This window comes from Centroberyx affinis, unplaced genomic scaffold, assembly GCF_046629955.1.
Source record: "Centroberyx affinis isolate AG114_WGS23_722 - 3 ecotype Tasmania unplaced genomic scaffold, CSIRO-AGI_Caff_v1 ptg003816l_1, whole genome shotgun sequence".
Lineage (NCBI taxonomy): Eukaryota > Metazoa > Chordata > Actinopteri > Beryciformes > Berycidae > Centroberyx > Centroberyx affinis.
In genome coordinates, this window is record NW_027281678.1 from 26,993 (window position 1) to 46,276 (window position 19,284).

Here is a 19,284-nt window from a genome sequence, read left to right on the forward strand (position 1 = left end):
GGAGAGAATGATGTATGGACCTTTCACAGTAAAACCTGACAAACTGCACTGTTTTTTGCAGAAGGACGGTTAAATGGGTGTGTGTGTGTAACAACAGGACAATCCCACTGCCCCATCACCCAAATGTCTGTAAAAACATCAACAGCATTTTGCGGCATTTTAGCTGTTTTGTATGCAAAATTTTCCAAAACAGCTTAAATGGGGAAGAGTTGAACAAAACATCAACAGCATTTTGTGGCATTTTAGCTGTTTTGTAAGCAAAATTTCCCAAAACAGCTTAAATGGGGACGAGTTGAACAAAACAACAACAGCATTTTGTGGCATTTTAGCTGTTTTGTACGCAAAATTTCCCAAAACAGCTTAAATGGGGAAGAGTTGAACAAAACATCAACAGCATTTTGTGGCATTTTAGCTGTTTTGTAAGCAAAATTTCCCAAAACAGCTTAAATGGGGACGAGTTGAACAAAACAACAACAGCATTTTGTGGCATTTTAGCTGTTTTGTACGCAAAATTTCCCAAAACAGCTTAAATGGGGAAGAGTTGAACAAAACATCAACAGCATTTTGTGGCATTTTAGCTGTTTTGTAAGCAAAATTTCCCAAAACAGCTTAAATGGGGAAGAGTTGAAAACAGATACCATTAGCCTACTCTTCAAGACCAACACTTGCTGTTTGTTATCACCGGGGACTGCTTCTATTCTGTTGGCCCTTAATTATCTGGAATCTGTGTGTGTGATGCTGTTGTATCATAGCAGACACAAGGTCTAAAATCCTGAGCATTATTTGTTCATTTTTGCTTTTTGCTCACTATATGTTTACTCGCAATATCTATTGCTCACTAATATGTAGCCTATATATGAAAAAAAATACACAAAAAATACAGTAATCCGTCAGAATTGTTATTGCTCAGACCCAAATTTGGGAACGAATAAGATGCAGAATCACTGTGTTCGCCAAGTACAATAATTGTAGAAGAATTTGCCTTGGTGACATCGGTGCAGACTCATGAAAAAATACAAGTAGATCCGGTCTCCCAAACAGGAACTATCTCTCCTAAATGGTGTCCCTCCTCTACGTTCTCTTCTATCAATAAAAATGCTATTTGCCGAAATTATGTTCTAAAACGTTGAACCCACAGTCAGTTGAAAATCACAGCAGCAGGATCTGTTCTTGAATCTGTTCACCAACGTGTTAAATGTCAGTTTTCAGTCTATTTTCTGGCCTCATTCAAATGAATGGGGAGTAAAAATCTATAAACTCGTCCAGCTGCATCTGATCTTGGTGATTAGTTTATATTCTGGTTTTCATGGTGGTCAAGCCAAATAACCCCCATGTTAAAACTAAGTGGAATATTGCTTTAAGTACTAGTGGCACATTTTTAGTGACTGGTACATTTTAGGGAATAAATTACTAAATGGGCTGCCATACACCTGACAGCGAAAATGATATAGCTGTACTGAGTAGGATGGAAATGCACAAAATAAGGCAGGCAAATACAATTGTGCACAAGTCCATTTTCTTGTGGTCGACTGTTCAGTGAGTGGTCTTTATGAATATTTAAATATACAGTGTGTGCTGAAATTTCCAAAAGCTATAGCAGATTATGGACAAAAAGCTCCACTTCCATCACTGTCTACGGTTTTGATTGGTTCATATCTTTACCCATCATGTTTATCCATCATGTGTTTTAATAAAAACATAACACTGCCAGTGAAAGCAGTTAGTGGAGGATGAGAACAAAACAACACCAGAGAGAGATGGAGGGGTTTTAAATGACACCAGACGCCCTCTAGTGGCTGCTGCACGCCATAGCTCTACATAGTTCACTACTGAAATTATTTTAATGACATACCTCAATATTTAAGAAATATGTTAACGGCCAAATTACAAATTTTAACGCTAATTCCTGCAAACAACCATTTAAAAAAAAAAATAGTCGCCTTGATCTGAAAGATTGGCGGCAATCCTTGCTGCCCTCTTCTTCAGCGTCCTCATCATCATCTTCATTTCTTCATTGCATTCCTTCAAGACAGCCAGTCATCCACTCAGCCATGTGGACGCTATGCTGCAGCGTGGGCTTGCAGAGCCAGACTGTGATGGATGATATTGGGAAAAGTTCAATAATTGAACAGTAGATTTAGATTTGATTGCAGCAAAATATTGAGATCGCTCAAAAAAACATTTTTACTGGGCCTTATTGATTAAGCAGAAGATTCTGTTCTAATCTCATTTATTGGTGTTGGTGATCCCTAGGAATTTGACTCAGCTGACATTTTGTACTAAAAGACTATTCAAGAATTTAGCCTTTATTTATTTTTTTTTTACTTTTATCGATCCATGGAAAGTTGACTAAGCAGTGTGCTCTTTTCCCTGCAACACCCTGCTTCACATTCATACAGATACCCACAGGAAGCGATGACTCACCCACAGGAAGTGATGACTCACCCACGGGAAGTGATGAATCAAAACTTAAGGGTGAAATGCAAGCTATCTCCTATACAGCAGTGAACGAGCGCTGGGTCCACATGAAGCTGGACTCACCGACGTTCTTCATCATCCCTCGTCTCTTTGGTATCATTTTGGTCTAAAGCATCAAATCAACAAATCTCTAAAGTACGAAATGAAGTACTGCTTGCGTAGTCCCGCGGTTCTAAAAAGGAACTAGTAAACTGAGAGTAATGTGTGTGTGTGTGTGTGTGTGTGTGTGTGTAAGGCTTATGTGAATGAAGATGGTTTGGTTCTTAAGTGAGAGCTTCACCACTTCTCCGGTCTGAAGCGGCTTCCTGGGGTTTAGGTTAACCAGAGATACTCTTGTGAGGCCAGCATTCGCTCAGACTTTGATACTCACTATTCAACTTCTAACACGAGGACCACTTTGAAGGTTTCCCTGTGACTATCACTCTCATTTCCTGGGTTATACGGTTGGTGTCGACACGAAACTGAATTTCATACTGTCTTTTTTCCAGAAGGAAGAGCAGAAGACCCGGGGCCCATAGGACAAAGCTGAGAGTTCTTCGGTGAGTCACGCACTTCTCACATCCTTCTTTGTGGTTTGGTGCCGCCTTGTTGTGTCTTGGTCTTTTAGTCATATGCGCAGGAAGTTTTCTTAAGAGTGCCTGAATTAAACGGCTCAATTCCTCTTCTTTCAAATTACACACCACGAGCCACATGCACACCGAAGCTTTTACAGTATTCTCTCTCAGAAATAGTCTGCATTACAGGGCCAACAAAGGGGGGCTGGTTTCATTTACAGTTGAAATGGTTTTGACCAGATTTAAAGGTCCCATTTGGTGTACAACAGGATTTCCCTTGCCTCTGTGATTATAAAGGAGTTGGATGGTCTATCTAAACATGGTGAAAGTATCAAAACTAAATCCAAACAATCCATATTAGAAAAGCGAGCCTCTAAACGAGCCGTTTGGACTTCCATAACTTTGTGGTGTCAGAAAGGTTCGCTCATTATCATTTTTGTAAGAAATAATAGACTAACAAAGTGTTTTTTTCAAAGCGGTTGAGCGGTTGTCATTGTTTGTTACCGGAGAGTTTTCCCTACCTGTAGCTGCCCGGCCACAGTGTCTCACGTTTCACTCTTGAAACGGTTAGCCAATCAGAACGGAGGGGTCGTTAATATTAATGAGCCTTAAAGACACAGCGACAGAAACAGCCTGTTCTTGGTAAGGCTCAAAGAGATGCTGGAAAATGAACGTGTAAAAATGTATTGAGAGTGTTTTTGGTTCATGACACCACACACACAGCTTTGAATGGACCTAAAGACATAAAATAAAAAACTGGAAAGTGGAGAATATGGACACCTTTAAGAGAAACATGTCGTGGAATATATCAGTCTGATATTCAGACTGAATGGCCATTTTGTTCCCACTCCATTATTCAGTCTGAGATTGTCTCCTTGTTAGCAGTTTTCTGTGTTGGGGGGGGGGGGGGTTGATTTTCACCAAACCAATCATTAGTGACTGATGTATTTGGCTGCTCTGACGTTATTTTCAGTTACACTGATGCTGGGCATATTTACGAACTTTACCAAGAATGTTGGCCGTTTTTGACAAAAATATCCTCTGTTAAAAATTGTTGCCCCACTACTGGCTTTGCTGTTTTGATTTGTTTGGAATTCATTGGATTCATTTGTGGTTTTTGGTACAAGGCCTGACAGTATGTGACAGTGATATGACTCTTACCTTGCTTTTTTTATCACTTTCGCTCTTGATTTGGGGTTTTTTTTCTATGCTTTGTAAAGTTCTTAGTAACTTTGTTTTCAAAAGTGCTATACAAATGAAGATTATTACTGTTATTATTATGGTCTATGTTACAGTGGTGAGCGGTGCGTGATATGGAGGCACAGGACAACCACCAGCCCACCCTAGACAACCACAACAAACTCTACAAGACACCTGGCCAAGAGGATCAGGTGGGGCATCTAACCTGCAGTGTGTGTGTGTTGTGTGTGTTCATGCATGTGAGTGTTCATATTCTTTATAGAGGGTTTAAGTAGCACATTTTTAAAAGGTGCCATATATGTCATAAGGTGCCATTTCCTGATGCATTCATGAGTGAATAGTAAACATTCATTTCTTCTTTAAAAACATGAATAATAGTTTACTTTATTTGCATTGCATGTTTTGAGACAGGGCTTCAAAATGCTTTACAGAAAAAGCAAAAAAGATAAAATGTGGGATGAAAATGAAATGGAAAATATCAGACATGCTCTAAACCGTTTACAGCCTACTATATCCTAATTTTTAACATTTATGTTGTATGATCCCATACTAAATAAAAATGCCTCAGGTAAATGTAATTTTCTATTTTGGCGGGGATCAGTATGAGGCTTTGAAAACAGAGAGCGCACTGTTTTGGAGCAATAATAAGCAAATATACCACCAGACAATTGCTGCCATGCTCTATTTTGCCTGCCCACAGTCTTCTGCACTTCTGCTATTCAATTTGAGGGAATAAAAAAAAATGCTTCCAACCCTCCTGTGAAAAATATCAGTTTAAAGAGTGAATGTCCTCTATGCTGGGTTCATTCAGTTTTTCCCAATATTATATTTAGCTGCAAGGTGCTTAATGGTTGAGGGGCCATGGACAGTACAGTACAGTAGCTGAAGTCCAGGGTTTGCACACAACTGAAATAGCTGGAGGAATGAGCTTACAAATTGGCATACACTATGATGAATGAAAGTAGTTAGCATGATCTCAAACGTGATAAAATGAGAGGCTATAGCAGCTCTAAAGCTGAATGGTAAGTAATCTTAAAGAATACGGCTGGTGTTTTTTAATGCATTTCTTATCGTCAACAAATCCTATGAAAATAACAAAATCAACAATGCGTTTGCTCGACTCCCGTTACTTTCCGACTTCCCACGTTCCCTTTGTAGCCTTCAAACCGGAAGTCATTGGTTCCATTTGTAAGCTAAAAACCTTTAAATGCAGCTCACAAAGACATAGTTTACATTTTCAAAATCGCTAACTGTTACCATGAAAAGTCAGTCTGTTGTAGTTATTACCAAATCAAATTCAAATGGGAACAAATTCTTCATTACACCGGGGACTATTTTTGGTGCTACGGAACTACTTTCCTGAGATCACAAAGTTTTTATAGCGGGCTTATTAAGTTGTTTGAGGAAAAAGTCGGCCGGCCCGGTGCATCGCGATGATGAAATATGCTGCAGAGCAGCAGCATGGCTCTTTGTCGTGTTTTTAATAGTTTTTTAAATACAATGGAGTTCTATGGCTGCTGGGACATGGCTTCATTGGGCATCGGCTACATGGACGAGACTTGTTGGCAAAACAAAATCATTGCTGATTTTGTTATTTTCATAGGATTTGTTGACGGCAAGAAATTCATTAAAAAACACCAGCCTTATCCTTTAAATCATATGCAGCTCAGTCTTACAGTTCTGTGTAGATTGGTAAATATGATAGAAAAATTAGGTTCCTTTTGAACTATCAGAAGAACTTCTTTCTCTATTTCCATAGGAAGTGAAGATGGTGGGTGATGGGAGACTTAGACAGCTAAAAATCACTGCGCAGAAGATGAATATATGGTTACTCACCTGAAATAGCTACATCAGCTATATTGAGTTAATGATATTTCATTTTTAAAATGTATGAATCTGCAGGCCATGTAACATACAGACTACTTTTTATTACTAAAAGGTCACTTTTCTACGGTGGCCGAGACATGTCGAACGAACTGCATATCCAAAACGCTTTGCAAATTTGAAAAACACATGCGCATTAACGGAAAACACAAATGCAAAAGCCACAACATAACAACGGAAGCGTTGTTTGCAAAGCGGGTTAGGCTAACCCTAACGGAAATTTGCAAAGTGTTTTGGATACGCAGTTCGTTTGACACGTCTCGGCCACCGTATTTTTCTCAACGCTAGTTGCCTACTATCACTCAACATAGTGTATGCTAAAATGTTAGCACGGAGCACATGAGCCAATCATCTAGCAGGGACACATGGATGATTTTACTTTCTATGTTCTCAGCACATACAGGAATAGTTCACCCAAAAATGCAAAATTTTGTCATTATCTACTCATCATCTACTCCCCATGTCGATTGAAGTTCGTACAAACTTAGCAAACATAGAGCCGGTTAGTTCCACCTCTGCCGCTGAGTTTGCTGATTAGCACACCTGCAACCAGAAAAGACGAATGAATCGTTGCTGTAGTGTTTGGCTGGAACGTAAACCTGCAGTCTCTCTCATGACCGAAAACCACGGTTCTCGAGGCGTAGCATGCCGCAATCGTTTGCTAGATAGTGAGATTCATTAGATAACGCTCTGCTAAAGCTTTTAATGCTCTGTTGTCTTGCACAGAGAAACATGCCAAGCTATCAGTACTGCTGCACGTTGGCAAACTTCCGGATTGAGAAGAAGATCGGCCGGGGCCAGTTCAGCGAGGTCTACAAAGCCACATACCTGCTGGAGGGACAGCTGGTTGCACTCAAGAAAGTCCAGGTACGCACCAGCATGTCTCACACCATTTGAGGTTGCATGTCAATGGAAATGTATCTAATATTTAATATTCTTACCTTCAAACAAGTTAAATCCCATAGTTGTGGAATGAGATGCAGTGAAGCCTGTCCAGATTTTTTGCCATATTCATGTTCCTTGTAAACTGGCACAGAAATTAATTGGAATTTGTCACTGTATCATTCAATATGTTATTAAATTGATTTTCTCTTTGCATGTGGTTTCAGGACCACGTGAAACCCCGTAATGACCATAAGCAGGACTTATGTTCTTTTTTTTTTTTTCACGTTTTCACTGCTTTGTTGTCATTGTAGATCTTTGAGATGATGGACGCCAAGGCTCGTCAGGACTGTATCAAAGAGATAGATCTCCTTAAGGTAAGGTTTTTCAACAACAGCCATATTTTTCATTGAATCATTCGAGTCGTCGGAGTTGGCGAGACAAACTTTCATTGTGTTCCGATATATACAGAAGTCAATATGACTCATAAGGAATTAGAAGGAAGTAAACCTAAAACTACTTCCCCTTTTTCCCTGAAATATTCTTGAGGATGCAATACAAGAATTTACTTTTAACAAGAAGTCAGGTTTCCTTTTCTCTCAAATTAGACTGGGACTCGCAAGATGATCCATTCATGTATGGGGAAGTCAAGCATAAAGAGCCACAGAACGACTTGTTAGAACTTGTTATGGCTTTGAGTAATGTAGTAGAGCCGGTTGAATTTTAAAGCGATGCGTGTTCACTTTCCGTTTCAGTCACCACAGATGAAAATGGTGATTTTCGTAAATTTTTAGAAATAGTTTATGTATATGTTGTACCAGCTGCATCAAGTGTAACCAGTACAAAATTAGCTAAAAAATATATATGCATTGCCATTTTCTGAAAATGATACATTCCCTGTATGCAAAATGCTTTTGAAACAATGACATAGTGGGTGTGCCCAGTGACATACATGGCAAGAATAGATGAAGGAATTTTGCACAAGTTAATTCAGACCCCCCTTTAATTCTGACAGGGTGCCTTGCCTCAAATACAATAATACTCCGAGGATTAGTATTAGTATTTGACCTGCACCATTACTTGTTTTCAGCTGCAATACTTTTTGATTGCCATGTTAAAATGAACAAATGACAGATTCAGACCAGGAGACGATCTGAATCTTTTCTCATGTGTTCCCCCCTGCAGCAGCTGAATCACCCCAACGTGATCAAGTATCTAGACTCCTTCATCGAGGACAACGAGCTCAACATTGTCCTGGAGCTGGCAGACGCTGGAGATCTGTCCCAGATGATAAAGGTCAGGAGTTATTACAATTGAAGGTGCACCATGTAGCATTTTAACATCAGTTAATCATCACCAATAATTATTAATTTTGTATAATTACCATCAATCGACGATTGGACGAATACATCTGGGATCTGTGATGGACTGAATACATCCCGGGTAGAAATTCCCTTGCCGATATTTCATAATTTAAAATGTAGCCTAGTGCAAGACATACAGTGTTTCCCGCAGTGCTTTACTAGCATAGATAGCTGCCTTAACAAAAGAACAGCCTGCCTTGACTGTACATAATCTCCATTATTTGTATGACCATTTTGATTGAGAGCAAAGCCATGATCAACACAGAGTCTAACCGTGACATCTGCTGGCCAAAAGCAACATTGCGAACAGTGAAGAGCAGATTATTTTTGGAGCATTACATTGGCGTCTTAAAGTTAACTTATTGGTACAACTTAAAGTGGGGGGGGTATCCTAGGATGTGGCAATTCTTAGTATTTATGGTGATTTTGGTTCTTGGAGGTGTGAAGTAATCACAGTAAAAAAACAGAATCATGTTACTATGCCATTTCCCCAGAGTCACCAACTATAAAACACGCCCCCTTGTACAAGCCAGTCAGATTTTGCTCCAGTGTCTATGTAGACACTGAACTGTCTGAAATCGACCAATCAGCGCTAAGAGGAGGGCGGGCCTTCCAGAATGGCCAGCCAATCAGAGCAGTAGCTCATTAGCATAAGAAGCTGCTTATGTAAAACAACCTATTTTCTTGTAGGTGGGAAACAAACACTGGGAAGTGAATAGCTAAAGCTATAACTAAACGATTTTTACTGAAAAAAACATAACAGATGTATTTTATAGACACCAGGTAATTATATAAAATTGCTGAAAAAGCAAAAGATACCCCTCCTTTAAGCTAACGTTAAAGACATAATATGAGTTTACCCTGTGTAAAATATAGTCCCTTCGCAAGTAAGAACATTGGCAGCTGCTACAACCCATTTTACATTGTGTGCCACTGGCTTGGATTTGGCAGGAGATCTGCTGGATTGCTTGGTGGCACAAAGACAGATTGCTTTACAGCACAAAAGAGGAAGTGTTTTACTTGCATGAATCCACAGCTTAATTCCAGTTCCTCTCTATTCTAACTGCATAGTTTCAACTTGACATTTGCTTACCCGGTCAGCATGCATATCGGCTGTTATTGAGGATTGTTATTGACTCTTATCCTTCTTCTGGCTCTTTAAAAGAAATGGAGTGACGCTGGGGGTAGGGGGGACAAGTAACGTAGAGAAACACTAGCACTAGCACACAGAGGCCAACTGTTATCTCGTCCATAGTCTCATTTGTTTACGGTAATTTTATCAAGGTATATCAAGGAGTTGTACCTTTAACCATTCCCTTTCCCTCATTTCTCTACTTCAGTACTTCAAGAAGAAGAGGCGGCTCATCCCAGAGAGGACAATATGGAAATATTTTGTCCAGCTGTGCAGTGCCCTGGAGCACATGCATTCACGCAGAGTAATGCACCGTGGTAAACAACCACTCAGTTTACTCATACACACCCGATTTACATATTTTACTTATTTTATCGTCCTGCCCATCTCTTTCCACTGTCCCATCCAACAATTTATCCTCCCCTCATCACTTTTTTCTGACTTTTTTTTGTCCTTCTTTCCCTTAATCCCTTTTATACATTCATGATTATTATGGGAAGTGTCAAGAGTCAAACATAAGAAGGCAAATAAAATGGGGGCATCCTTTTAGCCGTGATTTTAGCAGTTAATATAGTCATATTCAGGAACACATGCATGCATATAGTAGGGGAGACAGGGTACAGTGGTAACACGGGATAGCTGTAACACTTTCAGTTCCTCCAATTATGAGCAAGTGATCGTGTGTAGATGATTCATTTAGTCCCAGACCCACATGTGGAAAGAAAAGAAGCTCTGAAGAAAACAATTTTATAGACACGTTTCTGATTTTGACAGATTTTACAAAAGGTGTTACATTTTACCCTAAGTGTTGTTGCAACTAACCCAGGATGTGGGGTAGAATGTAACATTTCTCTCTCTGTCTTTGAGACAGAATGACTCTTTTTCTGTGTACCATGGAGATGTTGAAAATGCTTGTAATGCTTGTAAAAAATGTTTGGTAACAGACAAATTGAAAAAATCTTATCTCAAATGAGCAAGGAAATAGTGACAGAAATGCGAAAAGTGTTATAATCATCCCCAGTCTCCTCTACATTGGCAGGACATACATGACATAGTCGGGACTGCAGTCAAAGGTGGCAGTATAATCAGTGGTGGAAAGTAACTAAGTACATTTACTCAAGTACTGTACTTAAATACAATTTTGAGATACTTGTACTTTACTTGAGTATTTCCATTTGATGCTACTTTATACTTCCACTCCACTACATTTCAGAGGGAAATATTGTACTTTCTACTCCACTACATTTATTTGACAGCTTTAGTTACTTTTCAGATGGAGATTTGACACAATGGATAATATAACAAGCTTTTAAAATACAACACATTGTTAAAGATGAAACCAGTGGTTTCCAACCTTTTTGGCTTTTGACGTCTTACAAAAAGCAGTGTGTAGTCGGGTCACATTTCAGATGTCTATGAGTTGTTAACAGCTCCACCAAATAGTGATTTTTCCCTCTAAACCTCACATGGTTTCATTTCAATAAATGTTCAAATGATCCAATATTTCAGCAAAAATCAAAGATTAGAGAAAAAGTCCAAAAACTGAGAACAGATTTGTGTATCAGAACTTTGTTTTTTCTTCTTTCCTCTCCCATTAATCATCTCCCGACCCCTCAGATTTATCTGGTGACCCTTTGGAGGGGCCCGACCCCTAGGTTGGGAACCACTGGTCTAAACTAGCTAACTGTATATAAAGTAGTTCAAACTAGCTCCACCTCCAGCAGCTACAACAGTAACATGCTGCTTACACACTGATGCTTCAGTATTAATAATCTAATGATGTCATATATAATAAAATATCAGTCAGAGGGACCAAACCACTACTTTTACTTTAATACTTTAACTACATTTTGCTGCTAATACTTATGTACTTTTACTTAAGTAGGATTTTTCATGCAGGACTTTTACTTGTAATGGAGTATTTTTACATCGCTGTATTGGTACTTTTACTTAAGTAAAGGATCAGAGTACTTCTTCCACCACTGAGTATAATCGATGTCCAAGGCCCATGTGATGATGATGAATTATCGCATTTAAGTGTGTGTGTGTGTGTGTGTGTGTGTGTGTGTGTGTGTGTGAGAAACAGATATCAAACCAGCCAACGTGTTCATAACAGCCACAGGGGAAGTGAAGCTGGGTGACCTGGGATTGGGACGCTTCTTCAGCTCCAAAACCACTGCAGCACACTCCTTAGGTAAAACACATGCACACACATAATGCTGGGCAGGTAGAGAAGGCTGGTTGCCTTTTCCTTCTGTCTTTCTTTTCTTTTTCTTTTTTTTTTTTAAATACATATTGCACTTGTTTCTTTGGTAACAATTCTTAGTGAAGACGCGTTGTCAGGCGTAGCTGGAAAATTGGCAAAGAAACTCTAAAATGTTTATGGTTAACCATACATGCAATGGTATATTGGTATATTATGTAGCGGGAACACATACACATCATTATTTTATGCATTGACAGTCAAATTGTTTTAGACAGTTCTTTGTTCCATCACTCAGTACCATGCTAATTTTTTACAGTTAGTTATAATAGAATAGTTAGAATATACAGTAAATGATGTTTGATTATTTAGTTATCACCCGGGTTCAAATAATGGATTATGCAACATAATGGATAAAATTGCATTATTTTCATTATTTTGTGATGATCAAGTCAATACATTATCATTTTTTAAAACACAAGATATTGCAGCAGTAGGATGATCATTTTTGTTTTCACAAGGTCGAAAAAATATTATTATTGTACATGCACTTTGGTGCTAAGAATCGCCACAACAAATTGGAAATAAAAAAGTCTTGCTATTAAAAACCTTATGGAGCTCAGTGTAAGTCAGTTTTTATTCAGGTTCTCACAAGTAAAGAACTACATTTTGCATTTTACATTAAATCCCAACCCAATTGGAGATGAGGAGAAAAATGAATGATGCCGGAACAATCTTTTAAGTTCCAAAGATATGTTGACCAAAATGTGACTTTTATTCATTTATGTGTCTGCCTTTCTGTCCCAGTGGGGACACCGTACTACATGTCACCGGAGAGGATCCACGAGAATGGATACAACTTTAAATCTGACATCTGGTCCCTGGGATGTCTCCTGTATGAGGTAAGCTCACCAGCAAAAGAGCTATTCAATAAATATGAAAAATAAATGAAAATAAATAAAATAAAAACTATCTTAGTGCTAGTTTAAATATTTGGCCGCTATGAGTGTCTTGGTGTGTTTTATATGACAATCATGAATATAGACAGTGCCTCCAATCTTTACCAGTACCTGGAATAAAAAATAACTCCTTTTTATTTTATTTATCATGAAATCATGCAAATAAGACAGCAACTTTTATTATCAAAAGACATTGTACAATCCATCCAATTTTACATCTTAAAGCCACGATGGGTAAGTTTGAAGGAAACGAGGAAGATGAACGCACTTCGCCCCCCCTCTCCCTTCCCTCCATTACCCACCCAGGAAAATCTACTTTGAAAGTGAATAGCAGAGCAATGACACTATCAATATCACCATCATCTTACTCATTTACTGTATGTTCACCCAACATGGGGATTTCTTTTACTGAATGCAAACAAAATCTCTAACTGCTAAAACCTACCTAGATTTGGCGGGAAATCTGCTGGATTGCTTTACGGCACAAAACGCTAAACATAGCACCGTTAAATACACAGCAAAAAAACATCCATCTTAACAAGTCATTTAGTCTCATATTCAGCCTTCAAATCTTATTTTTCTTAAAACAAGAGAACAATGCTGCCAATGAGGTGAGATAACTCCACTTGTTTCCAATGCAGTTTCACTTCCACTTCCAGGAATTTTCGAGAAATGAGTGTCAGTATCTTGAAACAAGTCAGAATAAGGCAGATCACTGCCTGCTATCAAGAAAATGTCCATTGGTTCTACAAAACTCTTGAAACAAGTTGATTTGTATTGGAAACAAGTGAAATTATCTAACCCCTTTGGCAGATTTTTTCACTTATTTTATGAAAATTAGGATTTTAGGGCTCAATAATAGACTGAACATCTTGTTAATATGTAGATTTTTTGCAGTGTAAATCAAACAGCGCCACTAAAGCTTACTACTACTACTTAATACTCAAAAAATCGAAAAATATCTAATTGCGATTATTTTGACTGATATTGCAATTGCGATATGATTCATGATATTAGAGGGGATGACAATTTTTACATCATTATTCTCATTTTCATTGAAAAACGTATTCAAATGATTATGGTGTGATTTTTGCGGGGATCTGTACCAAACAAAGATGTTTTCTTAAGTCTGTAGAATATGATGTGTAGGCCAGGACATCTCTGCAGCACCACAATATTTACTTTAAAATGGTATTTTGACACATTTCACCTTTAACAAATATTGCGCCTCCTGCGATTTGAAAATTGCAGTAGGCCGTATTGCGATTTCGATAAAATTCCGATAAATTGTTCAGCCCTACTTACTACCAGTTAATTTAGATGCGCAGTTTAACACTGACTTCAACAAAAACCCTATAATCACTTACCCAACAACCCTACATGTAGATGCTTGCCACTGCTGCAAGCATAAAAAGCCTTATTCATAGTCTCTTTTTTTCTCCTTTTCATTGGAAGGCTGAGTCATTGTTGGGGCGTTTATCTGCAGAGACAATGCTCCTTCAGTCAGATATGATCTGGATATTGTCTCTTGATATGAGAGGTTTGGACAGGCCAACGGAGACTGAATCGGCAGCATTATGTCTCAGGCTCATTTATTCCCCGGCCGCATCACCAGATCCCCCCCCACGTGGAATGCCAGCCGCTTCCTCCGTCTACCTACCTTCTTCTCGTCTTCCCTGCTCTCTTTGCCTTTTTTTTTTTCTTCACTTTTCGCTCTTTGTTGTCCCCAAGCACATTTTCTCGTAACGTGAAGTATGTTGGTGTCACAGTTGCAGCTGTTTCATAAAGTGTAATGGTTGTTGGATTAATGTGCAGGATTTGTAGTCGGTGTTGTTATGCCTTTCGGGTTGTCCGTCCGTCTCATTCTCGTGAACGCGATATCTCAGGAACGCCTCGAGGGAATTTCTTCAAATTTGGCACAAACGTCCACTTGGACTCAAGGATGAACTGAGTATATTCTGGTGGTCAAAGGTCAAAGGTCACCGTTACCTCACAAAAGACGTTTTTGGCCATAACTCAAGAATTAATACGCTAATTATGACAAAATTTCACACAAATGTCTAATAGGATAAAATGATGAAGTGATGACATTTTATATCCAAAAGTTCAAAGGTCAACTTCACTGTGACATCATAATGTTTTGCTTACCACCGTAGCTGAGAAAACGATCTTGGGTCATTCTACAAAAACGGCGGAAGTGCTGTCACTTACTTTTGCAGACACCAAAATCCTTTAAGTTGACCTAATAATCGCATTAATTATATATGTTCAATAAATAAAGACTGTCCTTGCAATGATAAAACAAAGTTTATTGGCGGAGGCATACAACCGCGAGGCGGTTATTTCTAGTTTTGCTGTTTAAATTAGCTTTTCACATGTAAAGACTCTCACTGGTGGTAGGTAGAGGTTTCTTTCTTGCAGGAAAAACTTCAGACTGTGGTGTCATTTGAGGTTTCACATGTGTTGAGCAGATGATCCAGGTTTATAACCAAGGCCAAATGATGAAAAGACCAACATTTGCTAATGCTCTCTATATTGTTTTGAAAAGTGCAGATTTAAATAAATATAAAAACATCCTGCTCCAGAATAGTTTGATTTGACTAAAATGCTAACATACTGCTGATGGTGGTCCTGTGTGTGTGTGTGTGTGTGTGTGTGTGTGAGTCACAACCTTACTGATCAGCTGTCTGGATAGCTGATGAGCACCATCTATTTACAATACCTGTTTTTTGTTTTGTTTTGTTTTTTTGCAAATGGTCAAAATCTTCACCAACACTTATGCTCGTCTGTTCATCTCCTCTCAATTACTTTTTTCATCCGCTGGTTCTCTCTCCATCTCCATCTGCAGATGGCGGCGCTGCAGAGTCCATTTTATGGGGACAAGATGAACCTCCTCTCTCTATGCCACAAGATTGAGCAGTGTGACTACCCTCCCCTCCCACCTGACCATTACTCTGAGAAGGTACATCAACAGAAGAACCTAGTTTGTTTTTTTGGTTTTTTTCACACAGTGGCCATATTTGATTTATGTCATACTCGGGGTGAGAAACCAAGTGAAGCAGACTGGAGTCACTGGATGTTAACATGAAGTAGCTGACAGTGGTGGAAAGTAACTAAGTACATTTACTCAATAGTTTGAGTAAATGTACGTCTTAAAATATCAGTCAGAGGGACCAAACCACTACTTTTACTTTAATACTTTAACTACATTTTGCTGCTAATACTTATGTACTTTTACTTAAGTAGTTTACTTGTAATGGAGTATTTTTACATTGCTGTATTGGTACTTTTACTTAAGTAAAGGATCAGAGTACTTCTTTCACCACTGGTAGCTGACTACTAACATTAGCTAACATTATGAATCAACATCAATCCGGTTGCTGTATCCTTTGATTTGAACCTTCTCCAGTCCTGCTCATTTCCCCCTCCATATCCAAAGATAATTTTGATGTAGATTTATATTACCAGTTTCTATCTGCTTTTTCCCATTCTGAGTATGACGTACATCTAAGTATGGCTGCCATGTGAATAAGGCTAATAGGCTCTTTGATCACTTGTCACTATGGAATGAGAAGAGTGGTAGCAGTTTTACATCTCTGTATCGAGTATTGGGTTCATTACAGTGCATGGCAACACTTCAGCAGCACACTGTAGGCCCAGTTGACAGTACAGTCTAACTCAGTGTTATGTTGGAAGTATTAACTATGCACTGTAGTACACTAAACACAGGACACACAACAGTAGGTGGATCAGAGCTCATCTGAATATGTGGGACCTCATCATGTATGACACTTTGTGTAGATTCATAACTCCATATTCGTATGCACCACCTGCATGCATGTTTCTTGTTATAATTCACAAACAACATAATGTAAGTCCTCACTCACTCTTTGTCACTAGTGCTCAGTTGACCCATTCTCTGTGAGTGAAATGTCTTACATTGTATGACATAAACAGACCAAGTAGTAACAGAGGTGGGGACTCGAGACACATGACTTGGATTTGAGTCAAGACTCGAGTCACAGTTTTAATCGCTTGAGGCTTGACTTGATGCATGAAGAGAAGACTTGAGACTTGACTTGGGTTCTGGTGACTTGGGACTTGACTCTGACTTGTACTTTGATGACTTGAAAAGGTTTCTAAAATCTTGACTTGAGATCTTGTGTTTGTGTAAATGACTTGAAAGTGATGAGATTTGTTCCAGCAGATGACTGAATTTAAATTCTGTTTTCTGAATTTGTATGGAATGATTGACCAAGTTTTTATCCTATTAAAACCATATTGCATTGAAAAGTCCTAGATATTTAGTTTTCTTTAAGATATTAAATTGATACTGGACTCTTGATTTGTTCTGACTTGAATTGCTGTTCTACATTTAGACTTGAGACTTGTGCCTCAAGACTTGAGACTGACTTGGGACTCGAGCAAAGCGATTTTAGTGATAAAGCAAAAAAAAAAGCAAACTTTTCAATGCTGATGCCTAATCGAAACGTCTCTCTATCCCATCGTAGCTACGGGACCTGGTTAGCATGTGCATCAACCCAGACCCAGACCAGCGCCCGGACATCGTCTTCGTGCTGCAGATCGCCAAACAGATGCAAATGTGGACTGCCAGCACCTGAGCTCCGATTCCAGTCAACAAAAAAAACCCATTCTGCTGAGTCTGAGGACTTCAAACCACAAGGCCACTGCTCTGCCAGGTCTCGCAGTAAAGCGTTTGATTAGTTCTCATCTTGAGATTGTATTACACAGAGGTCAGGAGGAGACTGTGGAAAGACTTTGGTGCAAGTGGACTGCGGTGTTTCAACTTCAAACGACCACTTGTTGTTTTGCGTGGAGGATCTGAAGAGTTGCATCGCGGGAAGTGGAGCTGATTAAACCGCAGTGATTCAGGTGACTGCATTTATGGCGTCTTCACTGGCTGGAGGTAGTGAACTGTGTCTCACTATGGCGGTGTCGCAGACTTTTCTACGTTTCTTTTGTGTCATTTCACAGGGATTGCATTCCAAATTGATAGCCTGTGTTTCAGGTAAAGTGTGTGCAGACTAACTCGGTGTCCTTGCTCCTGGATAATACTCACACACTATGCTGATGACTTCATGCTGTTTTCTTTTAGCTCATTAGTTAACTCATATTTAGAACTAGTGTTTACCTTTATGTTGCCTAAAATATCTTTCTTATATTTTGCATATCATTGTTTTCAATGTTGTTTGTGGCCTTAAGAAGGAAAGAGAGTCTCATAAACCATCTCGGGCGTCATTTGCTCTCAGTTGTAAAAGTAACTTCAAGTGCTGAATCAAGGAGAATGAGTCAGTACTAAAAGCACAGACAATCCTGTTAAAGAGGAACTTATAACTTGATTCATCATCAATATTCCTGGAAAACCCAAGAAATGCCACGATATTTTGTGCCAACAATATCTTTTGTTGAGTCTGTGTGTTATATATAAATCTACACACACACACACAAAGTGGAAATGAACCAGCAAGCTAGATTTAGCCAAAATGTGAGTGTGTATGTTACGCTCTATTGATAAAAGTAGTTATGTGGTGGTGGGTGTTGCTTAGTGTTTGTTCTGAAGCTGTTGCATATGATTGCAATTTTCTGTGATGTAAAAAAAAAACAAATGTCCATTTATGATTTTGTTCAAAGTGTTGAGTTTATATTTGCAAATGTAGACAAGTTTTTACTGTGAAATTGTAAACGGCGTAGAAATAAGAAGGTGGCGTACTAAACATGAAAAAAATGTTTTAATAAAGGAAAAACTTGTCATGTACACAGCATATCTGATGGCACAGTGCCTTACCACACAGCATATTTGAACATTATCTTATTTCAGTGTTTTTATGGCAACTTATATTCCATCCTGTTGACAAAATCAAAGTTTAAGGTGAACGGATTATATACACAGGAAGTTTAGACAAATCTGCAAAAGATATCAGGACTAATTAACTGTCTTGTATAAATATCTAGAGCTTCCATCTACTGTAGTTATTGCATTGTGACTCCAAAGTATTGTGCAATTATATTTTTACCAAATGTACTTTACTGTGCTGAATAAAATGGACTTTGGTGATTTGTGTGGAATCACGTTCAAGTGTTTCCTCATTTGCATTTGTAGTAGGCAAAAAAAAAACTGTTTATAAAATTAAAGTTGAAAAAATCGTGGATGCAGATGAAGCTCTCTTCTTTTATCAAATGAGTCTTGTTCCCTTGTTTTTCAAATTATGATGTAGCACACTGTATTAAATAATTTATACTCTCATCACAAAACACCAGCCCCAAAATCACTAAAAGTAAAAAATAAATAAATAAATAAAAAGGTAACACTTTACAATAAGCTTACATTAATTAAGGGGTAGTTAATGCTTAATAAGCATTAACTAACTATTTAACAGTTAACTAATGTGTCTGGTAATAATTTGCTAATGGTGTTCATGTTAACTAAGGTATTAATTTATACATTATTTAATAGTCATCTTTATAAACTATTAAATAATGTATAAATTAATAAACCACTTGGAAACGCTGGGGGGGGGGGGCAATGGGGGGGAAAGTTGAAAAGTTGTCTGTATCCACTTTAACTAAGGTATTAATTTATACATTATTTAATAGAAATATTAGAAAA

At 38.4% G+C, this 19,284-nt stretch overlaps 1 protein-coding gene across 2 annotated transcripts in view; it reads left to right on the top strand.

Moving 5' to 3' along the window:
* Positions 1–18,812, top strand: part of nek6 (NIMA-related kinase 6) — a 34,830-nt gene extending 16,018 nt beyond the window's left edge. For both annotated transcript variants that reach the window (XM_071541187.1, XM_071541188.1), the window contains exons 2-11: positions 2,967–3,017; positions 4,328–4,423; positions 6,843–6,983; positions 7,313–7,375; positions 8,184–8,294; positions 9,703–9,811; positions 11,581–11,688; positions 12,505–12,599; positions 15,505–15,618; positions 17,168–18,812. In XM_071541187.1, the coding sequence (XP_071397288.1) occupies positions 4,346–4,423; positions 6,843–6,983; positions 7,313–7,375; positions 8,184–8,294; positions 9,703–9,811; positions 11,581–11,688; positions 12,505–12,599; positions 15,505–15,618; positions 17,168–17,278 (930 nt within the window). In that variant the 5' untranslated portion in view covers positions 2,967–3,017; positions 4,328–4,345 and the 3' untranslated portion in view covers positions 17,279–18,812. The remainder of the gene's footprint in view (positions 1–2,966; positions 3,018–4,327; positions 4,424–6,842; positions 6,984–7,312; positions 7,376–8,183; positions 8,295–9,702; positions 9,812–11,580; positions 11,689–12,504; positions 12,600–15,504; positions 15,619–17,167) is intronic.
* Positions 18,813–19,284: the final 472 nt, after the last annotated feature.